Genomic DNA, 18,202 nt, shown 5'->3' with positions numbered 1-18,202 from the left:
AGCTTGAGAGACAAGAAATAGTTTTCAATCCAGCTACTTCCAGGCTTGTCTTGATTTTTGGAATGCCTCTGAATGCAAATGTCTAGCTTGACAAGAAAAAGGAAAAAAGAAGAAAACATGACAGACATTGAAGTAGTTGACCAGCTCAGATTTGTTCAGAAGGGTGGAAATTAAAATGTAGTCTTCACATGTGATCTGCAGTCCTCCAGATGGAGTGAATGCAGTCCTTAGTCCAAACAACCCAGAATAGCAGGGCAAGCAAGGAGGTGTGAGGTGAGTGTCTGGGACACACCATGAGCACCCTGTTTCCTTGGCCAAGCCACAGCTATACAGCTGTTCGTCTATTGTGGGAGAGGTGCCAACCCAACCGCACCATACCCCAAACTGATCGCACAGGTGGGAAATGAGAAGACCACACTTGTACTGATTTCAGTGTTGATTTTACATTAGACATGTGCTAACTATAGGCAAACAACAAGCAATCTGGACAACAACTGCATTGTGAGGCCATATTGACTGAATTCTTTCTCCTTTCTGCTTACAGCTTCCAAAGTGACCTGCCTCGATTCAGAATTATAACAAACATTCTGATTCTCTAATTCTTTTGAAACTTGGAACAGAGATAACTTTGCATGGGGGAGAACTGGAGTGCTCTCTGTTGCCAGAATATCGTTAGGCCCCTGTCATCACCAAAGACAGGCTAGTGGGTTTGGCTGGGGAAAGCTGGCCCGCAGGGTAGACGCAACAGCACATGCTGCATTCACAAGAGTGTAGCAAGGGGGGGTTCCCCTGTAACTGAGAACGTATGGTTACCACCCTATAATTTTTCACACGTTGAAGCTCCTGAAGACTGAAACGAGGGGTATGCTGTGTGAGAGGCAAAAAACTGTGTGTTCTTAAATGTGATTTTTGTAAAACTAAGGCCAAGCCGCAAAGCGAAAGGATTGAATTCCAGTCTGAAATGCCTCAAAAGAGGGAGGACCACAAGTAAATGAAGAAAAGGAGTTTTGAAAGAAGAAGGACATTCTTCACCTATAGAGAAGCAGAGGCAAAGGGAATAAGGCACCTATTCAATCAAATTGCTTGGGGATGTCTCTAACTTGATTCAAACAACTGTAAACATAACTTGCTTTCCAGGTTTCTTACTAAAAATAATGCCCCAGGTGCCCATGGTCACCTACAAGAGTTGCAGCAACCCACCTGTATTGGGATTGAGGCTGAATCTCCCTCCAGTGTTTCCTGCCTGGATGCGGTAAGATACGCGTCCATTCTCGCCTTGGTCAGCATCGCGGGCCATAACATACAACACCACAAAGCCCACAGGCTGGTCTTCCATGACGCTGACAGCAGCTGGTGAGCTAAAAATTGGCTCGTTGTCATTCTCGTCCGTCACAAAGATACGGGCTGTCACCGAACCCCAGCGCCGCTGGGCCACATCAGGGGCAGAGTCGGTGGCATGTACTACTAGGTAGAGAGAGGGAATGGTCTCATGGTCCAGCCCCTGAGTGACAGTCAGAACCCCAATGAATGGATCCAAAGACAGAAGGTCTGGGCTGTTGGGCCAGCGGTGCTGGATGGAGTAGCGAATTTCGCTGTTGTGTCCACTCCCATCTTTATCCACTGCCTGGAAAGTGTAGACAGATGATCCAGGAGGCATATTCTCTGGGATGACAATGGTGATGGGGTCCTCAGGGAACTGGGGTGCGTGGTCATTACTGTCCTGCACATTTATGTCCAAATGGACCAGGTGGCTGCTGGGATAAACTTGTGAGAAGTCATCTACCTCAATTTGTAAAGTGTAGCGAGCTCCATGTTCAAAGTCTAGTTCTCGTACTAGGTACACATCGCCAGTCTGGTGGTCCACCATGAATGTGCCGTCACGGTCTGTGCCACCCACCACCAAGTAGGTTATCTGGCCCTTTTGGTGATCATGTGAGCGAACAGAACCAATGATGGAGCCTGGTTTGGCTCCCTCCACTGAGTTGAGGGTCATGGATAGGGAGGTGGTTTTTGGAGAAGTTTTGCTGGACATGAGAACCTAGTAAAAGAGACATAAAAGTACAAAGATGTTGACAATTTATCAAGCTAACAGCAAAATAGCTATTTGTTATTCTGATTCATTATCAGTAAGCCCCATGCAAGGTCACGGTGGTCCATAGACCATCTCGGAAGCACAGAGTATGAGGGAGGGTTCACCCTTGATAGGACACCAGTTCAGTAAAAAGTAATCACACACAATAACTCAAACATGCACATGTTACAGGCAATTTACAGCCAGTTAATCTGAAAACACCTATGGACTGCTGTAATAAACCTATGGGGGGCAACATCCCCTATGAAAATGGGAGAACACACAAACTCCACAGAGACTGAGCCAGTTTTGAACCCACACCCAAATCCATAAAACTGATACTGTGAGGTAACAGCACTACTTGTTGTGTCACTATTTTGTCGTTAAACTCCAAGTTAAATTTGACATCATGACGAACTAGCACAGGTCAACACTAATACTGTTCCACACTGTTTATGGTAGAAAGGTCAACACTACCAATAATGATTCAAGAATGAACTCAGTTCTGGCAAACAAAATCACCATTTTTTGTTACTTTTGTCTTTGGAAAAAAACATTCATTTTCACAGATCATAACTAAAACACTGTCAGCATTAATGAGATGCATTTTCATGGCTCTGCTGATATCAGATAGGGTAAGGGTCAACACAGTCATGCCAGGAACTGACTTGAACATGCACAAAGCCACACTGAAAGTTAAGTATTACATTGCTGTGGTAATATTATTCTGCTGTCCTGCTTCCTAGTTGGGAAGCATCTAATCTAGAAACGGCTGGGTTGATGCTTCTCTGAGTTTAGTGTAGAAACAGAAGTGTGTGGGTATGAGAGAAAAAAGGGAAAAATTGGAGGAAATGGGTCCTTAATCCTTAAGAATGAATGAATGAATGAATGAATGAATGAAGTTGCATCTCAAAGAGATAAAGTACTGAAGTCCATGGCTGGGACAGCCTTCATGTGCCTCTCTCCAAAGGCAGGACCAAGACTTGATGCACATGTGCTTCCTTCTACCACAAAATGAAACTTCTCTTTCGATAAATCATAATATAAGCTGAGAAAAACCTCCTGTAATCATCAGAATTACATTCAACAACATTCCTTCCTCTGTCTCTGTGTATATGTGTGCTTTTTCAAGTTTCCTAATTTTAACAAATGTCAACATTACCTAGGACTGTGAAACACAATTCCTGAATACATGCCAGCTCCCCAGTTGGTGCCTTTGGGGTTTTCACCTTGAGTCTGAGACTTGCAACACGCCTCCAAAAAAGGAAGCACGGGCTGAACTTCCAAGGTGTTTTTGCTTTTATGGGCAGTAGTTCAGGTCGCTAACTGTTTTGCCTGATTTTTAGTCAGGCTGACAAGACGTCTGGTGTGGGCGGAGGTACAATTGTGGTGTCGTTTGAAATGGATGAGGTCTCAAATGGGTTGACTATGAGTCGAAAGCCATGATTTGCCAGATGTAGCACATTGCTCACCTGGATGCGAAGGGCACAGTCTGTACTCTGTGGGGGTACCCCCCGGTCCGTAGCTGTCAAAGTAAGGCTGTACTCAGCCCGTTCGGTACGGCTCATGGGGGAGGCAGTGCGAAGTTCACCAGTGCTGGGATTCAAGGAGAAACGTTCAGCTCTAGAGCCTGCAGGAATAAGAGGTGAGAAAGTGACCAACTTATGAGACTAGAAAGCCTTCTAAATGTTATTATTAGTCTAAAGTACCTGACACAAGGTAAAAAAAAAAAAACAAGGTACTCTCTACCTATTCTATGTGCAGCCACTCATGTAATGTTTCCTGGTTAAACACTGGTATTGGACTAATTGTATTTCAAGAATCATAGGCCCAAATCTGTATTTCTGCATATGCTGGTGAAATGCACTTGTACTTTCTATGAGTTGTACATCGCTTTGGAGAAAAACATCTGCAAAATAAATAAATGTAAAGATAATGTATTCTAAAGGTAAGGTCATCTGTTCTTTCCAATGTTCTCTCCTACTTGTTCCTTATATTCTTATTCTGGAAGACCTATGATTATTTTTGTTTTCTTTTTCATCTTTAATTCTAAAATTGTATTTTTTTTTATTGTACTTCTATAAGAATTCACTATAATTAATTCAAGAAATTCAGTTAATGCCTGCAACTCTGATTTGGCCATATGTATACTCATACCCAGTGAATTTCCTGCTTAACTCTTACATTTCACACATACCCCCACCCACAGTCAGAGGCTGGTATTTGTTGTTGTTGCTCCTACTGAAGTTTGATGTTTGGAAATTGGCTGGATTTGACTGGATTATGAGTTCCCTGGACATTTGGAGATTTCCTGACTTATTTTTCTCACCTGATAGCGAGTAGAAGACAGTGCCATTTTCTCCCTCATCTGGATCTTTGGCATGTAATGTCCCAATTAGAAAGCCAGAGGGCTGGCCTTCCTGCACCTGGGGAGATATGTGGTGTAGGGGACTTTGTCAAAGGAGCATGAAAATATGGCAAGGAACCCAGAGCTCAGGCAGGGTGCATGCCCCCCCCCCCCCCGCCTCCCCATTTCTTTAAAGTTTCTCACCTGCAACACCAGCTCCCGTCCTGGTTGAACCTGTACAAAAGCAGGTGCATTGTCGTTCTCATCCAACACTGTGACATGGGCGGTCCCTGTGGCGCTTCGGGGGGGCGTGCCACCATCTTGCACCACCACCACCAGCTGGTAGCTGGACTGAAGCTCGCGGTTCAAGGCCGTCCGTGTGCTGATCTCCCCTGGATAGCAAAGAGAGGACATAAGCACACTTCACCGAAGGTTTCATTAAAGAGATTCCACGCCCCCCTACAGCTGGTGAGGCAGAACATAACCAAGTCAGCAAAGCAGCACTGGCGACAGAAGTCCAAGCCAGAACTCAACTACAGTACAGAAGGGCTGAGCTCCTCTGCTGCCAGACATATGCACAGGCCAGGTGGAACACTGTTCATTGCACATGGCTTATCAGTTCTATTTCCAGATGCAAGAGACAAGTACTGAGTAAACATGTTTTCATTCTTATTATTGTAATTATTATACATTTGTCAAGTATTTTTTCTTAGCTAACCTGTTACCCAAATTGACTTACACGATTTAGCTTTATCAATATGACAGTATTTGCTTGATTTAAATATTCTTCAGATTTTTTTTTCTTTTCTTACACTTTAATTTTTCTATTATTGTATATGGCTTAGTTTTTCTTTTATTATTTACATTGCAAGTTAAAAAGCCATGATGTTACTCTTCTTACTAACAGATGTATTAGCCTACAGATTATGCTTCCAGCTTCTTATGCTCCACAAAGGTTCCATACTTAGTGGGATGTGGGGGTATGAACTGTTCCATACAGTTCACTGTGAGTGAGAACAGCGCACTCACCTGTCTGGGAGTTGATCTGGAAGTTTCTGTCAGCATGCAGCAGACGGTATGTGAGTCGACTGTTTAGGCCTGCATCTCGATCAGTGGCTGACACCCTCCCGAAGCCAGTGCCAGGTGGCAAGTTCTCCCGCACGGCCAGGAATACCCGCTCCTGCGTAAGCCGTGGTGCATTGTCATTCTCATCTGTCACTGACACTCTCACAGTGGCACTCCCCGTCTTCTTGAGCTGCCCGCTGCCTGAGGTGGCCAAAACTGTCAGTAGGTACAGGTCTTTCGTCTCACGATCTAAGGCACTCTTCACAAACAGCCAGCCACTATCTGGGATGATCCCGAAGCCAGCTGCATCACCATCAGGACGCAGATGGTATGCCAGTGGGCCAGAAGGAGTGGAGCCTCCTGTCCCAGCAGCCTCACGGCTCAGTGCTCGAACCTGCAGGAAGTGGGTGCTGAGTGGTGTGCTCTCCTTCAGCTCCACACGGTATGTGAGAGTGTCAAAGACAGGGCCCTGGTCATCCTCAGCCTGCACGTGCACCACTAGCGTGAAGGTGGCACTCAACTGTGGTGTCCCACCATCCCGTGCCATCACCAGCAGGTCATATCGTGGAGTGTTCTCATACGATAGTGTACCAATCAGGCGGATCTCGCCATTGCTGCGCTCCACTCCGAAGGTGCGCTGGCCACTGGGCGACACTAGATCGAAGCTGAGTTGACCAAAGGGGCCTGAGTCAGGATCTTCTGCCCGCACACGGTACACCACCGTGCCCATCCGCGTGGCCTCAGGCAGCAGCAGTGACTCAGAAGAGGAGGGTAGGAAGGTGGGAGCATTGTCATTGACATCGGCCACACTGATGTGCACACGCGTCTGTCCAAATGCAGGTGGTGAGCCACTGCGAGCTTGCACCTCTAGCTCCAGAGAGGGCCGCGTCTCATGATCTAGTGGCCGGCTAGTCCGCAGGGCACCAGTATGCGGGTCCACTGTGAAGTAGCCTTCTGGATCACCACCGGAAATGGTGTAGGAGATATCTCTGGAGACATCTGTTGATAACAGTTGGTCTCATAACTCTGAAAGTTAACATACTTTGATGCCAGGGCAACTGCAAAATGATCTGCTTTCCTATTCTTGTGAAGATGACGGAAAGTCACTGGGGTCCAAAAGAAACACTCATGAAAAACTATGTGGTGAAATGGAAACTTTGTGATGAATGTGCCTTCAAAATTAGGTGTACACAGCATCTGGATACCTGTTTGTACAACTGGTGCAGTGATGGGAAGGTGAAGAAAGACACAGAATTATACTCTGTTCATGAGTAATGCATGGGTTCAACTACTGATCTAAGGTTGTGCATTTAGCAGACTCTATACTTCATCTCCAGTGAGTGCCCAAGTGTTTACTGAGTATATTCTGAGTCTCTAAGATATATGTAGTCACATCTAAGTCACCTGAATCCCAGTCTGACTCACCGTTCCTGCTGATGGCCCTCACGACGCCCACCTCTGTCCCACGAAGGACGTCTTCTGACACGGTAAAGAAGTACTGCACCTGCTCAAACATGGGGGGCGCCACCGAACCAGCGACCACACTGATGTTCACCTGGGCGTTGACCAGTGCTGTCAACCCACCTCCATCCTGTGCAGTGATCACCATGGAGATGACAGAATTGGCCTTGCCATGGAGGGAGCGAGACAAGGAGATAACACCTGCCAGGGAATAATTAACATGAAAAACACATAGTAGTAGAACACATCCAATCCATACCCTAGTTTCACCATTGTCTTGTACTTCTTCACACAGCATTACAATTTTAACTAGCACTCACACACACACACACACACATTTTCAGAACCGCTTGTCCCATATGGGGTCGCAGGGAACCAGAGTCTACCCGGTAACACAGGGCGTAAGGCCGGAGGGGGAGGGGACACACCCAGGACGGGACGCCAGTCCGTCGCAAGGCACCCCAAGCGGGACTCGAACCCCAGACCCACCGGAGAGCAGGACTGCGGTCCAACCCACTGCGCCACTGCGCCCCCAACTAGCACTCAAAATAGCAAAAAAAATGGAAAGATATCAGGGAAAGTTAAGCACGTTTTACTACAGAACTGTATGTTTACTGAATAGAATTGTGTGTAGTAGATCTGGCTGTCACACTAACCTGTATCCTTGTTGAGAGTGAAGTAGGGTGAGCTGCCATCTGGAGTTGTCCGGTAGGTCACTTTCCCATTGGCTCCTGCATCTGGATCATTGGCTGTCACCCGTACAACGGAGGTTCCTGGTGTGCTCTGTGTGCTCAGACTGACAGCATAGTGCACTGGATAGAAGGTCGGGTTGTTGTCATTGATGTCCACAAGGGAAACCTTCACATAGGTCATGGAATTCAAGCCACCCTGAGGAAATTTGGACGAGGGGGATACAACAATGGCAACTTACTCTCTACGTTTAGGTTTGGGGAGCATGTTTGCTTTCATTATTAGAGCAAAGTTGTGATTACTTAGCAAACCACACAGCCAGCAATCACATACAGAAAGCAGAATTTGAAACAGAGGTTGCACCATCATTAAAAAGGGGGGGCAATGATGCAATTGCCTGCGTCATTTCTCAGTGAGCATCTGGTTGGGGTGATGGAAGACTCCCATTGGGACAGCACAAGAACAGTGCGTAGGAGGACTGGGATGAGGGAGGAGTCTGATTCGGTCAACACGGGAACCATGTGTAGGAGGGTTGGGGTGGTGGAGGACTGTGACTGAGACAGCACTGGAGCACTGTGTAATTGGGCTGGAGCAACAGAGGGTTCCCAAAGGAACAGCATAACAGCACTGTTTAAGAGAGCTGAGTTGGGTTGGGGGGCATTCCAGAATTCTGTGGAGGCCTGCCAGTATATCTCCAAAAATACTTAATTGCTTTACTTTTAGACAGAGGCCCAATAATGCACAGGAAGGGAGGCAAGGGGCCAACTGATTTTGCATATCATATAATACTGGCAGCCACTGGCCAAATCGCTGCTCTACACAGATCAGTTATAGGTGGCCACATTAACTTCCTATTTGTCCTCCTCACTTTTTGGCACACCACATGGAGCTCACTGTCTTGTCTGAGGATCCAGCCAAAGGGCTCCTCCTGGGGTTTTATTTAATTTATTAAATGGTACTTGTTGTCATGCACTGGCTGCACAGTTTGTCCCATGTGAAGTTTGAAGGAATAGCTCCTACACTCTCTGACTGAGCTGGCTCTAGATCACTCACAGAGATCTGAAATGAACAGCCTTTGCTTGGAGGCAAACGTCCTTGACTCACCCCATCCACTGCGGTGACTGTGAAGTCATAACTAGCTGGGCCTTGGTCCCGGTCCAGATCCATAGTGGTACAGAGCTGGCCAGTCTCTTTGTCAATGGTGAACTGGGCAGGCACAGCCATTCCAATGCCAGAACCAATAGAGTAAGATACGGTGCCGTAAGAGCCCCCATCTGCATCAGTTGCTGTCACCTGCACGAACACAAAACATAAATAAGTCACTAAAGGGAACTTTCTTTGTGTAGACCCTATGGCACCATTGAAATGTACTCATGTTTTACATCCATTTCATTTGTTAGCATTAATACTGTATATTTAGGAGTATTTTCTTTGTTTTCTTGATGACCAGAAAGCATGTGATAGAATCCTTATAAGGAAAACATAAATTCTCAATTTCATAAACTAACAGGTCGTTGACGTCTGCACCCTTGACTCTCTGACCATGCTGAAGCTCAAATTATATGCTCTCAGGTCGCATCAGCATCCCCAGGCTGCCACTGGCATATTTTTCTTCCCTCTGTTTTGTCGGTGAATCTTTGCCATCACACGGACCAGCTAAAGGATGGGGTGGGGTGGGGGAATGGATGACTTTCACAGGCCCCAAGCGGTTCTTTTTTGGACAAGGCATGGGCCAGCTGCCATGAACTTGAGCAAGGGAGATCAAGACAGGGATGGAGCACTGAGTGGAGTGTAACAGAAAACACTGTCAAGACTGGAAATCTAATACATTTGAGATGTCACTCAGGGTGCCTGACCAATTGGTGCACTGCTCCCCGGGGCACTGAGATGCTGATCTAGCCTTTGTTGGCTACTGGAGAGATGAAACCCTCCAAGACTGATTTAAGCAAGCCCTACTTTACTGGCAGAAAGTATGAAAAATTCCAGAGGACCTTGAAAGTAATTCTTTTGTAAGAGAAGTAAGTATCAGATATAAGTCAACAAGACTGTTTAGCTGATGAGATACAGTGTTCATTCCGGAAACTTCAGACACAATGGTATGGAGATGTGAAAGACCACCAGTAACACAGAAACCAGAACATCCATTTTATCAATCAATGTTCATACACAAATTGCTAAAAAACAGAGCCAACCAATGTATTGTTCTGTACTTACAGAAAATCATTTAAATCGCCAGAAGTATACCCAAAATCTTAAAATGGTGGTGCCTGCAAGGCAAAGAAACAATATGGCTGGGTGCCATCTCAGATAGTCCGCACATGCCCACTCTTCAACATGGTGACCTCCCCATCCCAACAAACCCACACGGACTACAATTAGATACAGCTATTTCCTCTCAGTTAGCATGGTAGTTACCACTTTGAATGGCAGCCCTATTTGGGGAAAAATGTAAATCCTAATCACTTTCCATTTCAGTCACAGAGAATCTTGACTGTTTATTTTTCTGGGCACTCAGCCCTCATAAAACCTTGGCACTTGGCCAATTTCTATAGTGAATATTTATGACATGAAAGTTGAAGAAGATCTGCCAGAAAGGACCAAACACCTGGGACCGGAAAAGAAGACGATGGAAAGGAAGAAGCTTGTTAACTACCTGACAGACATTAATGAGTCAAAAGAAAAGAAGGAACAACCTGCATAGATAGGGAGCAATCAATACTAAAACAAGTAACCAAAGATAAGCTGACTGGTGCAGATATGAGAGAAAGGAAAAAAACAAGATCTCAGTACATGTCTCTCTTTGGAGGATGATCAATTGCAAACAACTATATACTTCAGTGACTATACAGGGCCTGAAAAAGTACAAAACATGCAAAGTTGTGTCACGAAGCCAATGGCAAGAAGCAAAGAGGACTTCAGATATCAATGTTACAGTGTTCTTATCTGATGTTGTGTTTCAGATTAACACCTGAAAAAGCAGTTTGTCGTACCAAGGTGTGCACCGGCTCCTCTAGTGTGTTATAGCTGCTTCATGTGGGACAGAACAGCGCCATGCATTGCATGGGCGGAGGGCCAGACCACAAACTGTCAAGCTGCCAAATGTACCGGGTTCAAATTTATACTGAGGCAGAGCTCGGGTGCTCAGAACAGTGGTATTAGGTTGGGGGTGCCGTATTTCTTACATGTGGAGAAAGGACCAGCAGCAGTGTTCAGCAACTACTCGACCATGAGTCTTATGAAAGCAAAAATAAAAGTTATGCGTTAAAAAGTCCCTCTTTAATAAAAGGTTTGGTTTCTTGAGGTCTTTCTATACACCCTGAGAGGCATTAATGTTCATTGCTGTTTGTTAAACAAAGCCATAGTGACAGGAAAGGTCAATATACTGAAATGTGTGGTGAATTTGTTCTTTTTATGACTTATTTTCAGAAACACAATGAAACGAGTGCTGTTAAAGCCCTTATACTTGCCAATATTGTCTCCTACACTTCATGCAGTCAGTGTTCTGATCACACTGGCTCTGAAGATAAATTTATTGAATTTTTTGGAACGCTACCTAACTAAACCTGAAGTGTATTATTTTTCTAGGGCCTCCTAGGGATATTAAGGGTGAACGAGACATTCCCTGATGTTGCTACCTATATGATGTCTATGTGATGCCACATTCTCACACTAGTTCTTTTTCAGGTTATAAATTTAGCCAGGGAAAAAGAGCTGTGGCTCCAAGGCTGTCACTAGCAGCTCCTACATTGTGCTCCTCTCCACCAGACAGGAGACCAGGCCAAGGCATCAGTTTATCCAGGACTCTTTGCAGAACAAGCTGCACGAACTAGAGGCCACCCTGCAGTTTCACTGTCGTTTTCATAATGACATTTCCAGGCACATTCTGTGTTGCACTTTGACCACTTTTACACTCTTCAGTGTTTTTTATTCATACAGTACTCTTTGTGGTTAAAGAACACAAATAGTAAGTTATTGCCTTTGAAGCTTTCATCAACAGAATTATGATGCTGATGTGTACTACAGACTTGTCCCATCATGTTTTGTAAATCCATAAAGTTGAACATTGTTTAGAATATGGTTTTGGTGAATTAACTCTGAGAGTTGGGTCAAAGGGAAGCATCTTCATCCATAAAAAACTTGCTGAATAAAACAAAATCGAGCAAAAAGGAAGTATAGCCTTTGACTGAATCATGTACATCATCAGCATGCTTGCCCAAAAAACAGGCCCTAGGCAAAACCATCCAGTCAGAAGAAGTGTCTTTGCCAAACAAAATGACCTGCAGAGGATGGGGTGCTTCTGAAAGAGAAAGAAAAACAGCTTCATCATGCCTACAGATGCCCACATACATAAACTTAAACCGTTAGCAAGGCTTTGAAATGTTCTCCTGGCTTCCACCTTTCATCACATTCATTATCCAAACCCTTGTTTGTGTACAGCTGCAAAATAATGGTAGACGCAGAGGTGCAAGAGCCAGATCATGCTCCTGTCAGAATAACAACAACAAACAGAGGACGCTTCAGAGAGGGACAATAAATAAATTGAGTTTATAAAATTGAGAAAACCATAGTGGTGTTCCACTGAGAAGAGAAGATTTAGCCCAATACAGAGATCACTGAAGAATATAAAAGCCTGAAGGGAACCTCTCTTTATATACACCGGTACTCTCTTTTACCAGATGACGACATTACAGGTTGGTAGTAAAAGAGTGTCCCCCTTATGAGTTTGAGTTACAGGAAGAAAAATGAAAGAATGCTCAAGAGGGATGTAATGAGGTCGATGCAGTATGCTGTATTGTATTTCCATACTTCTGTAGAAAATGTTTATCTCACATCAGAAATTTTGAAGAATACTTTTGACCAGAGTGGACATAATATGAAAATGTGGTCCATGATTCTGTCTTTGAGTTTAATAAGAAATGCAGGTCATTAAACTGTGTGTTTATTAGTTGAAATTTTGGCTGCTTATCAGTTAAAACCCTGAAAGGCTGTTCAATAGAATTCTGAGATTATGTCAGCAACAGCTCTGGTTTATGTCAATAAGCATTGCAAACCCAATAAATGTCTGTCATTTGATTTCATTGTGCTGTGGAGAGAGAAATTCTACTATGCCTTGCATTGCAGATAATGAAAAAAACTATCTATGTTGCTGAGTTTTTTGATATTCACAACAAAAGATGATCATGTACCAAGCACCACCAATATGCTGAATGTCCACCCTGTGATATATTCTGGTGAAATTGCTCTGATCAACTACAGAACCACGTGCTCACCAGCCATCTGTTTCTGTTCCAGAGGTCTTAAATAGTTTCTGTGCTGATCCTCATAAGTCATCTGCACCTTTCAAAGCTTTATTTTCCTATGGAATACCCAGGCCACAAGTGTTCTGGAGGACAAGCATTTGTGCAAGTTAGTTGGCCCTTCCAAAGTCAGCAAAAGGTGCTCAGAAAAAGATGCTGCTTCTGATGATTGCAAATGTAAGAAACCTGTATACTGCTTCATATCCTTAACTACTGATTTACATTAGCTTTCAGATTTTCGCACTGCTCCCCTTCTGCTGAGATTTGTCTTTATCCAAATTTAGCTCTTAATTTATGTACACTTTCAGATGCATCTAAAATTAGTATTGGGTGTGTTGCTTCATAACTGATATATATTTTATTACTTATTACTTATAGCAGGCAGGTGTAGTGTGGTGTGGTGTGGTATGGTGGTGCAGTGGGTTGGACCACAGTCCTGCTCTCCAGTGGGTCTGGGGTTCAAGTCCCCCTTGGGGTGCCTTGCGACGGACTGGCGTCCCGTCCTGGGTGTGTCCCCTCCCCCTCCGGCCTTGCGCCCTGTGTTGCCGGGTAGGCTCCGGTTCCCCGCGACCCCATATGGGACAAGCGGTTCTGAAAATGTGTGTGTGTGTGTGTGTTGCTTCATAACTGATATATATTTTATTACTTATAGCAGGCAGGTGTGGTGTGGTGGTGCAGTGGGTTGGACCACAGTCCTGCTCTCCAGTGGGTCTGGGGTTCAAGTCCCGCTTGGGGTGCCTTGCGACGGACTGGCGTCCCGTCCTGGGTGTGTCCCCTCCCCCTCCGGCCTTATGCCCTGTGTTACCGGGTTGGCTCCGGTTCCGTGTGTGTGTGTACTTATAGCAGGGGGCACAGTGGTGTAGTGGGTTTGGCCTGTGCCTGCTCTCTGGTGGGTCTGGGGTTTGAGTCCTGCTTGGAGTGCCCTGCAATGGACTGGTGTCCCCTCCCCCTCCAGCCTTGTGTCGCCAGGTTAGGCTCCGGCTTGCTGTGAGCAGTTTCGGTGTGTGTGCTATTACTTTGTGTGATATGTGAAAAGTAACAGTTCTATTGTTATATTACTTTCCAAAAGATGACAAACTCATATAGCTTGATTATGGTAGGTTTAATTCAGGCACTCTCATTCCATGAGCAGTACATCTATGGTGTGGAAGCTATATTTAGCCATTAATACATTTCTTTGTCCTTTGGGTAATACTTGAGCTATTTGTCGTATGCCAACAGAATGTATCATGTGCCCGATGCTGTATTACATGTCTGTGCTGTTTGATAAGGTCAACAAAGGTCATTCTGACAACCATCAGAAACATCCAGAATAATGCACAGGAAAGAGTAATAAAGTTCCACATTCAGAAAAAGTAACTACTTTTTTTAGTGCAACAGCATGTGATAAGGCTTACCCTTCAAAGAATAATCTCATCGTAAGAACCTTCACAACAGTACAGTTGGTGATAGCCTTCAGAAATTCAATTATGTTTGAACTGCTGCTTGCCATGAGTGTCACACAATACAACTCACCCAAAATCAAAGCAGTTAGCATTAGATTAGCTGGGTTGAGTGAATGCAGAACGAATAGGATACAGTGAAGTGGCAGTGACTCTTACTCTGTCTGCCACACTGCTATGCCTTTTTAACAGAGAAACTTTCTCAGCTGATATACTGCAGGAGCACTGCCATACTAAGCTCACACTCAGTTAATGTAGTCACCTGGTATATTTTTAAAAATGCCAGAAGAAAGTTCTTTGCAGCGATGTTATTCAAATGGTCCTTGATTGACAGTTTTCACTGTAATTTTATGTACTTTGCTGCCTTTTCATCTGATCCAACACATTCCCCTTATTTGAATCTTTGTTCTATGGCAGCACTTAAGCTCCTCAGTAGCCAAAGAGGACAGACATTTAGCATGATGTAAAGTATAAACATTTGACAAAGCAAGAGAAGAACAGCTAATGTGGCATGAAGAGATGGAATGGCACCAGACTGCAGAGTCCAGACCAACCCCAGAATCAGGGTTTGTTCCCTTTTCCTTGCTCTCCTCTTTCCATCTCTGCAGTCAAGCACTTGTCTTTCATCTGCTGTTCACAGCTGGAAGTTATTAAAACATCAAACCGTCATATGAGTGAGAGAAATAGTGCAAAGCAGAACAGGGAGAAGAAGAGACATAGATAAAAAGCATGGTAATTCTGGGATTTTTGAGGGTGCCAAAAATGTAAATACCTGGATTTATACAGCAGCAGCATAAATGGCACACACATGCACATGTGCAGCAATGGGGCTCAAAACAAAAGTACCAAAACATTATTCACAGTAGTTCTTGCAGCAATGAAAACAATCTGCAGCTGACAGTTATGGACACCAACTTGTTAAGTCTTTCAAAACAGTGTGTTTTAAACAGAACAACTGGCTGCTGAGCTTAAGTTTATAATGGATCGATGTCATGGCACAATGAAGTTTGTTTTACAAAGACTTGTGCAATTTTTGTGTGAATGCCCTTTGGCTTTAACAGTCATCCAAAAACTTTTTTTTTTCTAATATTCAGGACAACAAATAAGTCTTGAATGGAGACCTTCAATACACTGCATTTCAAGCATCAGTTTATCTACCACTGAAAGTATAATTTGCTCCACAAAATATGGTGTGGATTTCCAAGTGAGGATTTAAAGAAAAGCCGCAAGAACGCCAGAACTGCTTGCAGTGCTATCTGTTCCTCAGTGTTCTCACTTTTCTTTGACATCTCATTATTTGCTTTATGAACAAGATGAAGATAATGAACAAAAGGTTCTTGATTTTTTTTGTTTTATGCCTATCTTTTCCGGAGACACAGCTTCCCTACGTGAACACTTTGGCTCTAAGAATTACACTTGAAAATCTGTCACATTGAAAAAGATGTAAGGAAATAAGTATTTATGTCATTTGATCTTGAAATTACAGATGAAATGTAATTTTAAAAAAGAGTTAGACCACTTTGGAAGAACTTGCTGGACAGTAATTACGACTTATTACCACAAGGGGCCAACCTCAGTCATTCAATCAGTCTTCCTCTTTCACTCATCTAGCTTCAGACTACATGAAGACAAAAAAAAAAAAAAAAACACAATAAAACATCTTCTATCTTCAATCGTCTATGAAATGTACTGCATTTACATTTATGAGAAAACCATTCTAAGAAAAAAGGGGAATATATTTTCACAAGCCACTGTAGCAGTTCTTTGCACACGTGCACACCATTCAAAAACTTTAGATTTTTTTTAAGTGAAAAATAATAGATTACATTGCAACAGTTTTTTATTTTTCAACTAAAAAAATACTTTCACAAGGCTTTTATGATGACACCACAGAGCCCTTCAAGTTACATTCTTGTGGGATTCAGTGTTGTCAAAACATATCACCCGAGCACATTCCCATAAAAGTGTTTGCCTTGGTTGTTGGCTATTGTTTCAAATTTGTACTCTTTGTTGAAAAAATATACTTAAATGAGGTATGAGAAACAAGAGGACACACGGCTTGTTCTTCCTCCAGCAGTCAGCTGTGGGTTTGGTGTATTTTAGTCTATAGTTTTAGAGGGGCAAACAGGCGCTCTGATCAGATTTGACTAATTTTGTCGGGTTTATCTTCATGCCGGTAAGACAGTGAGTGAGAGGAGGCAAAAGCAGGCTGGTTATCATTGTGCACGAGGCTAACCGAATACATGTCTGCCTACACCATCCCCCAGTGTTCGACATTTGGCAGAATGGAGACAAAGAAGGGGCGTGTCTCAGGTTGCAAATTAGGCTGGATTCAGTTCAAGTGAATTACAGCTTCCCAGTTAGCACCCACAACTGCATCCTCAGCCCAGAAATGGGAAAAGGAGCAGTCCTGCATAATGAGCCCTGACTGGGGACACCTCGGTAGCGGGAAGAACAGTAGCATTTTGCTACACAGCTTTCATCCTGCTGTTAAATGCCCAGATATTTGTCCAACCCCCTTTCACCACCATTCCTGTTTTGACCATGCCAGGACTCAGCAACCTTTTAGTGTGTGCAGACTTCACAGTGGGGAGAGGTAGCCACCAGGCAAGCTTTTTTCACATCATTCTGGCGCAGAAAGAAAACGCTGCCCCGTGTGTCCTGGCTCTGGTTGCTATCTGAATTGCCAGATTAATCTCTCCACCCCTCCCCCAACAAAACATGCAAGCCGAGATCGAAACAGAAGATCCCAAAATGAACAGGAAATGAAGGAATACTTTGCAGGAAGGTATGATTATAATGTTCTGAATGTTCTAATCATTCAGTAAAAATGAGCACTGCTGAGTGCTCGACCTCTTGATTTTGGGGGAAAAAAACAACATTAAGCATGTTAATAATTGTCTGGACAGACCCATCTGATGTAGTGAAAAGTCTGACATCTTAGTCAGTTTTTATTCCGCACATAAACATTTTGGTGGAAAAAGCAAGTAGTACAGTGTAAACAGCCCAAGGTGAACAAGCTGGGTAAACACACAGGAAAACAGGAAATTAATGCTAGTCATCCAGCAACATTCAAGCGAAGATAAAAATTAACAGGAGCTGCCAACAAGTGTACAACTTACATGTGAAAAAATGTTTGAAAATGCAAAACCATATTTGACATCATAACATCAAATTACCAAAACTTGTCAAAAAGTCATTGGAGCAGATGTAGTATGGATGAAAATAAATTACAGAAAAATTGTAGACCACATTGGTTAGATTCAACTAATTTTTTAAAGCAAAGTTAAAGACACCCACTTCTTCGCATCCAACCTTAATTCATTCCAGAAAATTACAGGGGAAGCAAATGTTTATACACCAAATAAGAGAACAACTCCGCTAATATATCTTTAGACATTTCAGCCCATTATTTGGTATAAATTCTCAAAGTTTGGTTAAGTGAATGTCCACACAATGAGTACCTGTATAATATTTCTGTATGCATACCCTGAGATACTCCCTTTGAAGTTACCAGATTCTGAATTTACAATAAGTTCAATGCAATGTCCCTGCCTCAGCTTAAAAGGCATTTCTTTGCAGTTATTATTTGGACAGTTTTGATTTTTGCATTAAAGGTTGAAGTAATATGTACACACTTAGCATCATGTGTACGTATGTTTTGTTTCTAAGTCTTTGTGAAGCTTTCTGTAGGTAACAGCTGTGAAAGCACTAAAAAAGCCAAATGATTGCAGGTAGACAGCCATATGGTATTATAGAGTAATTAATGAAGGTAAACTGACTAGGTTCAAAGTAAACTAAAAATTTTTCCTAGAGAAACTAATAGCAA

At 43.5% G+C, this 18,202-nt stretch overlaps 1 protein-coding gene across 1 annotated transcript in view; it reads right to left on the bottom strand.

Moving 5' to 3' along the window:
• The window catches only part of dchs1b (dachsous cadherin-related 1b), an 87,012-nt gene that overhangs the window by 11,721 nt on the left and 57,089 nt on the right, over positions 1–18,202 (bottom strand). The window contains exons 3-10 of the mRNA XM_018755381.1: positions 8,739–8,927; positions 7,601–7,832; positions 6,909–7,145; positions 5,448–6,482; positions 4,623–4,810; positions 4,401–4,497; positions 3,544–3,701; positions 1,201–2,038 (exon numbers count right to left, since the gene is read on the bottom strand). Coding sequence (XP_018610897.1) covers positions 1,201–2,038; positions 3,544–3,701; positions 4,401–4,497; positions 4,623–4,810; positions 5,448–6,482; positions 6,909–7,145; positions 7,601–7,832; positions 8,739–8,927 — 2,974 coding nt within the window. The remainder of the gene's footprint in view (positions 1–1,200; positions 2,039–3,543; positions 3,702–4,400; positions 4,498–4,622; positions 4,811–5,447; positions 6,483–6,908; positions 7,146–7,600; positions 7,833–8,738; positions 8,928–18,202) is intronic.

Source organism: Scleropages formosus, chromosome 4 (assembly GCF_900964775.1).
Source record: "Scleropages formosus chromosome 4, fSclFor1.1, whole genome shotgun sequence".
NCBI lineage: Eukaryota > Metazoa > Chordata > Actinopteri > Osteoglossiformes > Osteoglossidae > Scleropages > Scleropages formosus.
This window is presented reverse-complemented; position numbering and strand designations above follow the sequence as displayed.